The sequence below is a fragment of the Lepidothrix coronata genome, unplaced genomic scaffold, assembly GCF_001604755.1.
Source record: "Lepidothrix coronata isolate B3197 unplaced genomic scaffold, Lepidothrix_coronata-1.0 Scaffold134, whole genome shotgun sequence".
NCBI lineage: Eukaryota > Metazoa > Chordata > Aves > Passeriformes > Pipridae > Lepidothrix > Lepidothrix coronata.
The window spans coordinates 2,051,880-2,066,723 of record NW_016690314.1 but is presented as its reverse complement, the minus strand read 5'-3'; the positions used below and the strand labels follow the sequence as shown (position 1 = coordinate 2,066,723).

Sequence of the window (14,844 nt, the reverse complement as noted above, 5' to 3'; positions counted from 1 at the left end):
CAGCTGGCTTGAGCCTAACTCCAAAAATTGAAGTTTAAACCAGAGGTGCAGGAAACTACGTGGCATCAAGTCTAATCCTGGGCAAGGTTCACTGGTTCCAGCAAACACCAAACCTGGCTCAGAAGGTATCAAGCCCTTATGACAAATACAGGTTGGATTTGTTGGTGGGTTTTCCTTTCAGGCAGGACTGGGCTGAGCTGTAAATTTCTGTGAGACAGTTTGCTAAGTTTGTCAGGTAAAAAACCCAGTAGTTTCTTCCAAATTGCTGGCCCTAAATCAGTGAGGGGGCGGGAGGGCGCCTGCTGCCCAGCAGATGCTGTCGAAATGGGTTTATGTGTTTAACTGCAGCAAATACAACAGCCCAGGACTCCATCTCATAACACTTTCTATTCAGTCACAGATAAAGGCTGCTGTGGGTTTCTCTCCCCGAGGGAACTTTAGGTTAAATTTTGTCAGAATGCCCCGATGCCACGGAGCAGCAGTCGTTACCGCTCCGGTGCCGTGGCATCGACTGGGGCTGGAGGCTGGAGGCTGCTCCTCAGAGATAAGCCAGGTCAGCTGTGTACAGCCATCAGATATTAACTGTTCTAGAGATACCCAGAATGGAGATGCAGCAGATACAGGTGATTATTGATTAGGCTTCAGGTAATGAAGACCTCTTGCCCTTTTAATTACCCGTAGGTGAAGCTCTACACAGTGGGCAGGCATGGAGTCAAGATGCTGGGGAGCAAACATGGCCCTGCAGGCATTGAAAATTGCTGTGAGGAAGAATCTAAGACAGAAATTGGGCAATTTGTACGTTTTTCTCATTCTTACACACTTCTGACAGCCCATTTCTCTGTGTGCAAACTGCTGGCTGTCTGCTGAGTAACTGTGTCGTCGGGCTTAGCACAGCTGAGGGTTCATCCAAAAATGTATTATTAACCTCAGATTAATCTTGTTCATTATTTATCATTCCTTTTATTAAAGCCTGCATTTGAGGCCCAGGGCCGTGGTGTGGTGTAGCTGGGCAGCCCTGTGTGATGGAGAGGGCAGAGCAGAGAGCCAAGGGGAGAATTATCGGGCGACGCTTTTTGTCCGGGTTGATTCCTTTAAATTATTCCGGGATTATTTAAGGCTGGAAGATAAAAAATTGATCCAGTGTTCTACCAGGGTAATGAAATGGTCTGGAGGCCCACAGAAAGTACGTACAGTGTATAATTCATGTAGTTTGCGATTAAAATGAAACTGTGAGAGAGAAAAATGGCCCAAAACTCCAGGACCCACAGTGCAGTTGGCAGAAGGGAATGGAGGGGTGTGGAGAGGAGCTTTCCCTGATAATCCTCTTTTCCCCTTCCCCAGGCAGTTTGTTGTGGTACTGGGAGCCTCTTTTCCAGCTCCCATGTTGTAGAAGTTTCTACAACAACTATGGATATGGTTGAGGGTTTGTACAGCAAAATGCCATTATAGTATTTGGATATATAAAACAAAATCAATTTAATTGGAAAAAATAGTATTTGGAGATATAAAACATTATAGTATTTGGATACAATAAAATATATTTAATATATAAATATGTTTGGCACTTTCCAGCCAAACAGTAAAATACACAGAGCCAAGAAACTTGGCTAATTCATGTAAAATCACAGTGCTAAATCCAGTTCCTCACCACCACCAGTTGCCCTGCAGTAGTTGAGGGAATAACTTTCTCTCCAGGAAAAACTTCACGTGTTGTTGTTTGTTACATGCTGGGATGAACCTCACCTTTCCTTTCAGAATGTCTCAAAATTATGTACTCTTGCAGCCATAATTTGGGTTGCTTGGGACAGTTTAAAGGGAGGTTTTCTTAATTTCCTTAATTTCGTTTTGTTTTCTTTCCATGAGTAGTAAAATCTAATTTTTGTGCATCACAATTGACAGGAAATGCTGCAAACCTTGTGTTTCACACAGAAGAGCAGTTCCTGCCTGTCCAACTTGAGGGTGACATAGTGGGTGATAACATAGGAATTATGGGAATCATTAAAGATTAGATTCATCTCTGTAACTGTCAGTAAAGCCTATAAAAAATAATAGTGTGTTGTACCCACACTGTTCTTATTAAAAATGATAAATGATCCCCATTTTTTGGCTAATACTAATTCCAAAATTTCATTCTTCTCTTCAGCTTTATGGTCACCATAATCTTGATGTTTTAATAGCTTTTCCCATAATAGCCCCAGAGACCTTTTTAAGTGGCAGCCCTGACTTTATGGAAGAGACTTTAAAAAAAAAAAAAATCAAGAAGAGTTTCTTGTACTTAAAGGCAAAGACAAAATATATGAATTTCCCAAGACAGGCAACCAGAGAACATTGTTTTGGCAAAACCATAAGGTCTAATTACAATAACTACTCTTAGCAGAATTTCTGTGCAGCTTTCAGTTGCTTGGTGTAATTTAGAAGAAGTTTGAAAGCTTGAAGTGTCTTTAGTTTTATTTCTCGTCTTGAGCAGAATATTCTGGGGGCAGCACAGGGAGACTTTAATTGAGTTTATCATTGAGTGCTTTAGAAAAGTGATGAGATCTGAAGGTGATCAGGAAAAACAGACCCAAGGGGGCTGTGGGTTTTGCCAGAAATCTCTGCATCTCTCATTTTCCAGGTTTCTCTGCTGGTGGCCTGGAAATTGGCTCAGAACTTTTCTTTTTTGGGGGGAGAAAAAGAGTTTGTCTGCATTCTGATAGTAAACTTGAGAGGCAGATCTTAAACATCCTAAATCTGTGTTCCAGTGCCTTGAGTAATTTATTTCTTTTTTAATTGCTGGCTCAAAGTCAAATCAAGCTGCTTCTACCCCTCCTGTCACCTCCACTGCTCTTTTTCCCAAATTTTCCATAGGCTCCTTTGGAAGACATGAGTGATATTAACTAATTTAGGACAGTCTTCCCCATCTCTGCTGCCTTAATAGAGCAAATATTCATCACTTTGTGACCTTGTGTACAGAAACCTTCATTCCTTGGGCAAAAAGAAATCCACTTTTCCTTCTTCCGGCATCTGCCTGCTATGGTAGCATGTGTATTCCAGGGAGCCAAGGCTGTGTAGCCCATCAGCAAGGATTTGTGTGGATGAAAAAGGCTTTGTGTGGTCTGTGGAGCAAGGAAGGTTTTGGGGTTGAGTGTCTTCCATCTGGTGTTATGAGAGCATCTGTACCAAGTGTACAAGTGACTTCTCCATCCTCTTGTCCTGATAATCATTACAGAAGTGAAGATTTACCATCCAAAAAATCTTCATCTCATCCTGATCTCTGATGGAATTCCAGGCAATGAGGAAAAGAAAGGTATCACAGCACAGCCTGGGTCTTTGGGCAGTGGGTGGTCAAGGTGGTGCTCTGCAGCTGGCCTGGGATTGCAGCTTCTGGAATTTCCCCTTTTCTTTAAAACCAGCAAATATAGGTCCAAAATCTTCCTGTTATATTCCGGGTTTGAGAGACCTACTAGAATATGCTTCAAAGGGGAAACGGAAAGCGTGGTAAAATAGGCAAAAATTACACGACAAGGGCCCCAAATTAGAAAGGAGAAGTTTGTGATAAATTCCTGAAGGAATTAGAGTCTAATGTGTAATTAGAAAACCACGAAGTGCTCGTTGCTGCTCGTTCTTTGTGCTCAAAGACTCCGTGGTGGTAACTTTGGGAGACGTTTCCATCACGAGCCACCTCGGGCTGTATTTTAAGTGTCTGTTTACACAGTTGTTACAAATTGCCTATGGGATGTGAACTGTCTATCACTTCCAGAGCAATTAGGAAGTGAAACCTTATCAAAAGAAACCCGTCAAGTTTGAAAAGCCATAAATATTGCACTGGGATCTCTAAGGAAATCAAAGGGAGTTTGATACAGTATTTATTTACATGTTGCTGCACAAGCAGATGCACTTAGAGGTGCTCTAGTCTGTGCTGTTCCCTGTGCTCTATATTCCATTAGTCCCATGTTATTTGAGAGAGAGAAAGAGAGAATTACCCAGTTGTTTTAAGTATTATATAGCAAAGGACTGCTCTTAAAGTGTAATTCTGTGTGTTTTGGGCAGTTATATCTTTGTGATTTGTTGTGATGAAAGGAAGGCAGAGCTGCAACTTCAGCTCTTTACTATGTTCCTCAGTGTTATGCAGCCAAATTAATGGTTTGAAGATGGCTTTTGGGAAGATTTTGATGTTTTGCACCCTAGAAATAGGTCTCTTTTAGTTCTCCCTGTGTTGGGTTGCTCTGTTTGAAGGGATCCCAGATCATCACCATTGCACAGCTTTCAATTTGCCTTCTGCTTGCCTGTGACCTGCTTGCCAGGGGTTTCCAAGCTGGCACTCAGCTCAAGTGACACAATTATTCAAGACTTTTAACTAAGGCAGAGGCGAGGAAAAGCTCCTCCAACCATTATAGGGTTGCAAAGGCTGGCTTGGAAATGATGGCACGAGGGCTCTCGATGGCTCTCACCAGCAAAGAGGCAAGAACTCTTCAAGCCAAAGGGCTCATTAGCCCAGAAGAGCAGACCTATAGAACAGCAATGAAATATTTAACCTGGAAATTAGAGGCTTCTTAGCAATTAAAGTCATATCAATTCATACAGGGAAGCAGAAGCCAAAACTCTCGCTGGTTTAGGGTATAATTATGAACGGGACAATGTGACCTCCTTGGGAGGATGGGGGACAGGGGTTGATCAAGAAAGACCCTCCCATCCTGTGTTTTTCTGTGGTCAGTTCATCATTCCACAGTCAATGCAAAATGTTGTCATATGGAAGAGGTTAGGAGGGCTTTGGTGCAAACCTGCTGTGTGCAGTCACTCAAATTCCAACACCTCTGTGCATCCCGGGGCAGTGATGTTTGTTTGCCTGTTGCTGGCTGCTTTTGGAGGAGCAACATAATTGTTCATCAAGAGTAAATTTAAAAAAAAAAAACAACACAAAACCCAAAAAACAACCAAACTTAACTACTTGCAGCAAATAATAAGCTGGCTGAGAAGTGGTACCTTATTTGCTCTGAGTATCCTCTTGACATCAGCATGAGGCTCCTTATAATGAGATGCACATGTGTAAATATGATGATTAGATATTCCCTGATAAACATAATTATCATATCTTCCTAAAAGTCTGAGCAGGCATTTCAGAATCCTGTTGTTAGAAATAAATAAATAAAAGCCAACAATCTGCATTCTGCCACTTCTCCCAGTAAACAGTGGAACATGAGGGCAGAATATATTTCCCGAAGTACTTAATGGGAGTTGGGGTCAATTACAGTTACGACTCATTAGAGTATTAAAATAAAAGTATGATTTTTAGTATAATTAGTGTGCCCTTAGAAAACTGCAGCAATCTTATAGCCACTTTAGTTCCCCAAGCTTTGTCAGTGTGACTTGGGCAGATGTAACAGGGTTATGTTGCATTAACCTCACCCACAAACTCTGCAGCCGCCGCGACATCTCTCTCACTTCTTGTTTTATTGCCCAAATAAACTTCCAAAGATGCCTTATAAAACACAGAGCACTGTCTAATTAGTCACATAGAAGATTACAGCTGCTTAATTTAGTGTTCAGTTTTTTGCTGATTCGGGAATTCCCAAGGAATAAAACATACAGTGGGTGATGACAGGGCTCGGCAGATCCTCCTCCCAGCTGTCTTTGAAGGGAAAAAAAATTAACAAGGAGGAATGAAAGAAGTCATGAGTCAGGTTGAAATGTTCATGACAAAAAGGTGAGACTCTTGTAAAATACATCATATTCTGTCACGAGTCAGGTTGAAATGTTCACGACAGAAAGGTGACATTCTTGTAAAGTGCATCGTATTGTGAGAGAACTTGGAGGAGTGACAAGAACATGAGATCTGTGTGCAGGCTCAGAGGTGTCACAGTTGGAAATCTGTATTTGTAGCCATGAGGATCATTTCATGGGGTGTGATACCTCCAGTTTTCCTAACCAAGCCTGTGCTTCCAGAGCTCACCTACGCTTGGATCTTCAACGAGTACCCGACCTTCGTGCACCAGGACAGCCGGCGCTTCGTGTCGCAGGAGACGGGCAACCTCTACATCGCCAAGGTGGAGGCCTCAGACGTGGGCAACTACACCTGTGTGGTGACCAACACCGTGACCAACAGCAAGGTCCTGGGCCCCCCCACCCCCCTCATCCTCAGGAACGACGGTAGGACTGGGACAGAGAATCCCCGGCTGGGCTTGGAGGTGTTGTCCTGCTTTTTTTTGACTGGCTGTCCCCCAGAAATTAAGAAATGGCCTGAAATATTTACGTCGGGGTCAAGGGAGAGGTTTTTCCCCTTCACAGTGAGGCTGCAGACCTCTGCTCTCGCTGGGGATCAAAGTCATGGCCAGCTGTGGGATTTAAGGATGCTGTGGCCAAGGTTGCTCTTCCCACCACTGGGAACAACTCTCAGTGTCAGGCAATAATTATAAAAGAAATACGTGGGGAGAGTTGGCAAAAGACAGGAAACAAAATGGATTTTAGAGTCTGGATATACCAGTTGTGCTCATTTTCTGCAGCCTGAAAGTGAACAAAAGCACTTTGTTGTTTCGGTAACTGTGAGCTCAGGCTGTATTTCCCAGCAGAATTAGGGCTATTTTTAGTAGTCTGTGGAATAATACAAAAAAGCAAGAAGAAAGCAAAAGAAGATTTCTAAATTTATACAGACAATTGATTTGTATCGTCGTCATTTTTGTGAAGATAAGAAAAATAAATTTACGTGTTAATTTACAATTAAAATTAATTAAAATGTGTTGGGTTTAAAGGATAACAGATAGGACATTTGTTCCCGAAATAGAAATGCGTTATTAGCAACTTCTTCTAGAAGAAGATCTGTTGTCACATAATGGTATTTGACCAAAATTCCTTGCTTTTAAAACCAGGGCTCATTGCTGCAGCCTCCTGCCCATCACTGTTCCCATCATGTTGACACAATTCCTGTGGATGGGGAGTGGGGAAAGTCTAAAAGGAATAGTTAAGTTTGCTTCATGCTAACAATTTAAGTGTTGAAGAAGAAGTATTTTTAAGTACTCCAGTAATAGGACATTTTTGCAAACCCTCCTTGGCTGGAAGTGCTGGAGAGAGACTTTTTCAAGGGTGTGTAGTGATAGAACAAGAAGTAATGGCTTTAAACTGACAAAGGACAGGATTAGATTAGGAAGGAATCCTTCCCTGGGAGGGTGGGGAGGCCCTGGCACAGGTTGCCCAGAGAAGCTGTGGCTGCCCCTGGATCCCTGGAAGTGTCCAAGGCCAGGTTGGACGGGGCTTGGAGCAACCTGGACTAGTGGGAGGTGTCCCTGCCCATGGCAGGGGGTGGCACTGGATGAGGTTTAAGTCCCTCCCAACCCAAACCAGTCTGTGATTCCATGGACTGAGGCACAGCCCTCATTCCCAGCACAGCTCATGGTGCAGGGTGGGATGTGTGGGGCTGAAATCTCACCTGCAGGAACCCCGAGGTCTCTTTTCACATTTCTTCAGTTTATGGCAGTAATTTTTGTAGCCTCAGTTGTGAGTCATTTAGGCTTTTTACATCCAATAGCTGCTGTCCTTGTCATGGTTACTTTACCTGAGCACAACCAGCCTGGCCAAGCAGCCTTTCCGTGTGGTTTTTAGAGCACTGCCTGCTTTACAGTGCCAGACTGCTGAGCTGGAAGCTGCAAGAGGAAAAGGTGCAGCTGTAGGGGATGAAATCAGATCCTGTGGGCAGATTGCTTTCCCCACCTGCTCCTTTTGTGCTCCTCTTTTCCCTGTTTTCCACTGTGAGGCTCCAGAGTCAGAGATCTCCTGATAGTTTTTGCTGCAGCTTTTTGTAACCAGCGGGACATGCTCTCCTTGGCAGGACTGGGGTCCCTTCCCTGTCTCTGTGCTGTGGAATCAGAAGGTGCCTCTTATCCCATTAGTTATCCTCAGACAGCTTTTCCTCCTTGGAGAGATGAATATCGTAGCTGGTTATGGGATGGAGGTAGGAACAGCTGCCACGGTCACCGGGAGCTCAGGCTCTGCTCCTGCAGACAGAGGTTATTGCTGGTGATAAATACAGGGTACAAAGTGCAGTGTGTGCTGGGAAAAGGATGGAATTCCTCTGTCTCTCTTAATTCCCATCTCACAAATGCATGTTGTCACCCTCTGTTTAAATATTTTTCCACGTAGCTCTACCCATTTGTGGCAGTGAGGGCGTTTGCAGTGCAGGTGGAAAAGTATTTAAATACAATATCATGTAAATGTAGCATTGCCAAAACCTGCACATTTATGGTTTGGGACCTGTCCTGGAAAGTGTACCCATATTCCACATAGGAATGTCAAGCAGCTCTCCCTTTCACATCGTGTAAGTGCTGGTGTATTAAAAGGAAAATGTAAAAGATTTTATGTTTTTTTAGAGTTCCCAAGGAGTTAGAGTTTGGTTTTGGCTTGGGTTCTGCATGGATTGGAGTTAGTCCTGACATGACCAGCTGGTACCTCCCATTGTGGAGAAAGGACTCTGAGCTATTTTTATGAGACCAAAGAACAAGAATGATCCTAAAGCCTGAAATAAGGTTTCCACTAGGATTGGAGAATTACTGTAGCTCAGAAGAAAAGGAATTCAAATTTGATGCCAGACAAGCCTTCTGGCAGCTCACTGAGGGATGTGGACTGGAGGGAGAGGAGGAAAGGGAGCAAACCTGCCTTCTCCATTTAATAAAAACCTGTTTCTGCACCTTTTTCCCCCTTGGAAGAGCAGTGGATACCTGGGGTGCCATCCCTCCTGCAGCACCTTTGGGAGCCTCTGCACCATCCCACCCCAAAGCTGGGAGCATCCAGGTGTTGAGAGCCACTGCTCCTGCAGTACTTCACTGCTTCTCTTTAAAATGTGCTTCGGATTTTTGACATGAGAATTACAACAGTAACAGTAGGAAAGAACTGAAATAGTTCTGGAATAAAATTACCATCAGCAGCAGCTGGATGGGCCAATTAAACTCTAACATTTCACAGGTGTTGTCAGGAAATGCATATCATCTCCTCAGACAAATTAGCTTCCTTCTGAATTCCTGGGACTTTCATCCAAAAGCACGTTTTTAAGCCTTGAAATTGGAAGATACAAAAGCCTCTGAAATGCAAACACGTCGAGCATGTGATGTGCCGTGACACCGAACCCCCAACCCCGGGTTATCTTAGCCCTTTATTTCCTCCTCCAGCCCTGCCACCTGCACAGCTAAGTCAGATGTTAAATCACCCAGGAACAGCAGGAAAAATAAGGATTGTCTGCATGGAAATGCTCTTGGATTCAGGATGGAAATGTCTGAAGTGCACAGTGTTGCTCCTTTTGAGCAGGGACAGCCAGACTCACATCATACCCTATATATATATATATATATATGTGGGTAGGTTATCATTGTAGAGGGAGCCTTGTGATTTTTCCAGGTAAAAGTGCTGATTTTTAGGTGGTTGGAGCTTGCAGTGAGGTTGTCAGAGGCCAGAGTGCAGGGCTGTGGGTAGCAGTGGCTGGAGCTGATGTCCTGCAGCCACAGGCAGCTGTAGTTTCCATCCCACTGTGGGGTTATGTCACCCTGGGATTAGAGCTCTCCAGTCCCAGCCCAAGGCAAAGAAATGGGAAGAGAAAAAGGTGTGAGTGAAGAGAAGGGGGGAAAAAAAGCTGTTTTTCCTCCCTCCCATTGGGGGAGTATTTGTATTTTTAATAGATGCATTTAGTTTTGATGACTGAGGCTGTGCAGGAGCCACTCTTTATAGAATCCAGCAGCAACACTTATTTGCAATTAATACATTGGAAGGAAGGTGATGTCACCTGCTGTTGCATCAGAACAAGTAATATTCAGGTCAGCAGGGAAAGGCAGACTTGATGTAAGCCTCATACTGAGTATTTTCAGCTTTTAACTGTGAAAAGTTAAAGAAAAAAGGGGGTTTTGGCATTGGCATCATCTTTGCAAATCAGGGGGTCAGAGAGCAGCACAGCAATTACAGGCCACCACCAGCACCTGAATATCTCTGCACCTCCTGTTATCCCATCTCTGTATCCCTTGTGCTGTCTCGATCCTGTATTTGTGGGATTCATCTGGTCTGACCCAGCACTGCTCCTCCCTTGGCCAAGGGCCAGGAAGCTCCACGCTGTTGAGATTTAAACTGCAATCATCAATTAGCTGATAATCACTATTGGGGAAATTATATGTGCCGGGTTTAAGGCAGTACAGTGACTAGAAATGTAGCCATTTATCACGAGTGTAATGGCCTTTTTATGTGCACAAATTTTTAAACACAATTTCATAAAGAGGCTGCCACGCTCCGTGATTTACTGGGGCAGTAAAAATAAAGAAATTGCCCGAAGAGTAGATGATCTCTGCACATCGAAATCCTTGGAGTTAATAGAAACCTCTATTAACTCCAGTGCTTTTAAAACTTTTCCTAATGGCTGTTTGTTCCACATTTCACTTTCTAGAAGGTGCTGAACCTCCCTTGTTATTGCTTTCCTTATTTCACAAGTTACCTGCAAAAATCCTGAATATTCAAAAGCGAAAAGCAGCAGAGCCATGAAGAGATTTTAATCTTTGGCAGATGGTGTGGAGAGCTGGTTCAGATTCTCCTCTGGCAGTAAATGGGAAAAGAGCCCCCACTCCACGGCTGTTAGGAACAGGCCATGTTTAAAATGAATGGATTAATTGGGCAAGTAATGATGTATAGAACAGCTCTGTGCTGGCACGGGAACACTTGTGAATTTACTGCAGAAATTCAACCAAGCCTTAGCATCTCTTTTATGTTCACAGGGGTGATGGGAGAGTATGAGCCAAAAATAGAAGTGCAGTTCCCAGAAACGGTTCCATCTGCCAAAGGAACAACGGTGAAACTGGAGTGCTTTGCCTTGGGGAAGTAAGTTTGATCCATTATTATTATTATTATTCCTCCAGCTTCTCACTCTCGTAGCCCTGTGTTGTGGAGTTTGCAGCAGTTCCTAATGATTCACTTCCCTCAGCAGGAGTTACTTACTGCCAGTTTTCATATCCCACAGAGGGCTTTGGGAGCAGGAGCTCAGCTCACCAAAAATATAAATTCTCGAGGAAGAGAGATGGAACTTAATCTGGGAAGATGTCTTTGGGCATCTCCTGTGTTGAGGTCTCAGATAACACTTCAAAAACATCTTGGGTTTCATGAGTAAACATTGACAACACTTTCAAAATGTTTGGACTGTGAGGAAAATGATCATAGAATCATGGAATGGGTTGGGTTGGGAGGGGTTTTAAGGATCATCCCATTCCACCCCCTGCCATGGGCAGGGACACCTTCCACCAGCCCAGGTTGCTCCAAGCCCCATCCAGCCTGGCCTTGGACACTTCCAGGGATCCAGGGGCAGCCACAGCTTCTCTGGGCAACCTGTGCCAGGGCCTCCCCACCCTAAAATGACTTTATTGTAACAGCAGAACTGCGTCAAAACCAGCATTTTAATAATATAAAATCTCCTGGTTTTAAGGCTCTGTGAGCAATACTTTATTGGTAAATGTATCTATATTTATGTTATATATAACCTACCTATAATAAAATAGTCCCAAGTCCCGTGCCAGAGCCTTCACACTGGCCATGACTTCATCATCTTCAAACGTGAGACAGAGTTAAGATGACAGGAGCTTTTCCTGCAAGCCTTATTTTGCTTTATTTTCCTTATTTAGCCCAGTTCCTACAATCAGCTGGAGGAGGGCAGATGGGAAACAGATCCCCAGGAAGGCCAGGAGGCACAGGTCGAGTGGACTCCTCGAAATCCCAAATTTTCAGCAGGAAGACGCTGGACTCTACGAATGTGTGGCTGAAAACGTGAGAGGGAAGAACGTGGCACGAGGACAGCTGACATTTTATGGTGAGCAGGCTGCCTGCTTTCAGGGGGGTCATTGCATCCAGTAAATGTTTTGTGAGGATGTAATTCTGTGAGGGGATTTTTTAAAAGGCCTTCCTTTTCAAATGGCACATCTCGAGAAGGGTGTAATTTGAAATAAAACCTGCCTAAATGGTGCATATTAATTGAGAGTCAGAGCAGTTGGAAGGAAAACATAAAATACTGGGAGGACATTGGCATGGTAACAGGCTGAAAACACTTGGAAAAGGCTCATTTGCCTTCTCCTGGCTGGGAGGGGAAGGCAGGTATTCTGTGGGAGCATCCTCGTGGTTACAGCTTGGGATTTATTATGGATGTGTTACCCCAGCTTGTGTGAATAAACGTTAATTGCTTATAACCAATTAAGGACTCCTTTCAAGAGGGATCACTGATTGCACAGCCTGGAGAGATGGGATTTAACCCTGTCAGAGCCACCAGAGCCTTCTCCACTCAAAGGCTTTTTACACCTGCTCTTCTCTCCCTGAAATCAGAGGTTTTGAGCCAAGCATGGTAAAAATGTGCAATATCAGCTTCATAGGCCCCTGTGTTAAGTACAAGATGAATTGGTACCACTGATCCTGCTGCAAGCGTCTGTGCATCCCCAAATTCCTGCTGGAAACAGCCCCATCTTGCAAAGCAAATGAAAGGTGTGGATTTACCTGTGTAGAGGTGAGTGAGAGTCCCAGGGAGGGGGTTTAGAGGTCCCAGCGGGCTCTTGGTTTGGTACCAAGTTTCTGTTTGAGATGTTTTGGAGGGGAGAAGCTGCAGGTTCCACCCACACACACAGAGGTGTGCAGAGCCCTCCCTGCCACCAGAAATAATGTGGTTTTGTTGCTGCCCTGTCTGATCTTCGGGAGCACAATGGTGCTGTTCTTTATAGAACACATGGACAGAAATTCAGTGTTTTCTTCCCAAATGCTCCTGAGGGTCCAGCTCCACTCTTCAGGGAAGGTTGGGTTGAACTCCAGAGATGAGAAGAATTTTTTTTCATTTATAGTAATTTTGCCACACTAAAAAAAAAGAGTTTGGGAACGAACCTTCCTGGCAAAGCTGAATTGAATTTGGTGGGTAATGTAATTTTTTTTTTTTTAAAGGTGTATATAGGGATGTTTTCAAATTGGACGTATTTCTAAAAGACATTTAATTTAGAAATCAGAACTTTGGGGGCTTCCATTTCAAATGAACATTTCTCCTTTTAAAATTGAGTAAAATGGAAAACGAGAAAACATTGAAAAGGAGGGAAAGTGCAAGAACAAAATGAAGTCTTTCATGTTAAGGAGAGAATCTGGAGCTGAATTGAACTGGGTTTAATTTTTTTAATTAAATGATTTAAAGATTTCTTTTCCTGTTCATCAAACGATGTGTGTTTCTCCTGATTTTTCCCATGTGGAGAGTAAATTAAAAGACTCATCACTTGTACAATTTTGCTCAACCCACGGCCAAAGCTGCCTTGTAAAGCAGTAAAAGGAGCCTTTGGAATACTCCCACCATACATATATTAAGTTATAATCTCATTACTGTAATGAATTTCCCAGCCTGGATCCCGTTGCTGGAGGGCTGAGGATCCCACACAAAAGCTGCCACTGTGGCTCGTGCTGCTTTTCACACCCAAGATGCCATTTCAGCAAAGAGGCTCAGGATTTTTTGGGAAGAGGAGTGTCCTCCTCCCTCTGGGATGGTGAGATGTCCCTACATCTGTTCCATGGGAGCAGAGGAGTTCCCAATGGAGAGGTGGCAGTCGGTTGTCTCCGTTGGTTACTGGGTTTAAAGATAAATAATTGACAAAAATATCATCCTTGTTGTCTTGAGGATGATGATTTACCAGTTAAGTACTTCTCTTTCAAGACTAAGTGGTGCTTGGCAACCTATTAGACTGAAAACATATCTCCTAAAGCAAAAAAACAACTTGCATTCTGTACTCTGGGCTCTGGAGTTCCACATGGCAGCAAAATTTTCTGAGGAGAAAGGAAGTTACTGCGAACTTTTTATAGGAATAGTTGAAGAAAAGAACATTGTTTTCCCTTAATAAGCTTTTCTTTTTAGATCTGAAAAGTGTAATTTGGTTATTGAAATGCAGCTGTGATGTTGGCAGAGCTTTCAGGTTGCTTTTGGAGGCTTGGGGTTGGTGTCTGGACTGGGGAAAGCTCTGGAGATGCTGAAAGAGAGCAGGTTTAGGTTGGATATTGGGAAGAAATTTTTTACAATGAGGCCCTGGCACAGGTTGCCCAGAGAAGCTGTGGCTGCCCCTGGATCCCTGGAAGTGTCCAAGGCCAGGTTGGACAGGGCTTGGAGCAACCTGGGCTAGTGGAAGGTGTCCCTGCCCATGGCAGGGGGTGGGACTGGATGGGCTTTAAGGTCCCTCCCAACCCAAACCATTCCATGATTCCATGCAATATGGGCAGTCCCAAGTGCCCCCCACGCTCAGTGACGTGCTCTATCATGACCTGTATCCCAAAGATCACAGTCTGGCTCTAAGAGCACCTCAAACCCAGTTATCAGCCTCTTTGCATTGTATAAAACAAGAAAAATAGAAGAAAAAGTAATTCAGCTGTACCTGCTCACTGTAGATATGTCAGCTCTTCCCATGCTCCTGGAAGTTGTCAGGGAAGGTTGACTTTTGCTGTATTTCATTCTTGTATCAATGTTTATTTTCTCCTCTGGTAGCATATCAGTGACACTGAAGTTGTTTGACATCCTTGTTGCAGCAGAAAAGGCTAATTAAACATGTGAGATCTGTTCTTCCTCCATTTTCTGTGCTTTGGGCCCCTGCAACAGGCTGTATTTTATTGCTCTCCAGGAGCATTTGTTCCAAGTGCTGCATGTCCCACTTGATGGATAGACCTTCACAATGGCAACATGTTCCTGTTAATGCAATTACAGTCACTTATCCCTGTTTCCTTGACTGATGTGACTCTGAACAACACATCACTTGTTTCCCTGCTGTGCCTCTTGTTCTCTCTCCTATTCCTAACCAGATACCACGTGCCTCAAGTTAATTCCTGAGCAAGGCACGTGGTGTAAATCTTGGGGTGTCC

The 14,844-nt window shown here is 43.8% G+C and overlaps 1 protein-coding gene across 4 annotated transcripts in view; it reads left to right on the top strand.

The window, feature by feature from the left end:
• CNTN4 (contactin 4) overlaps window positions 1-14,844 on the top strand; it is a 286,454-nt gene that overhangs the window by 206,282 nt on the left and 65,328 nt on the right. For all 4 annotated transcript variants that reach the window (XM_017827120.1, XM_017827116.1, XM_017827117.1 and 1 more), the window contains 3 exons: window positions 5,923-6,126; window positions 10,713-10,815; window positions 11,610-11,794. In XM_017827120.1, coding sequence (XP_017682609.1) covers window positions 5,923-6,126; window positions 10,713-10,815; window positions 11,610-11,794 — 492 coding nt within the window. The remainder of the gene's footprint in view (window positions 1-5,922; window positions 6,127-10,712; window positions 10,816-11,609; window positions 11,795-14,844) is intronic.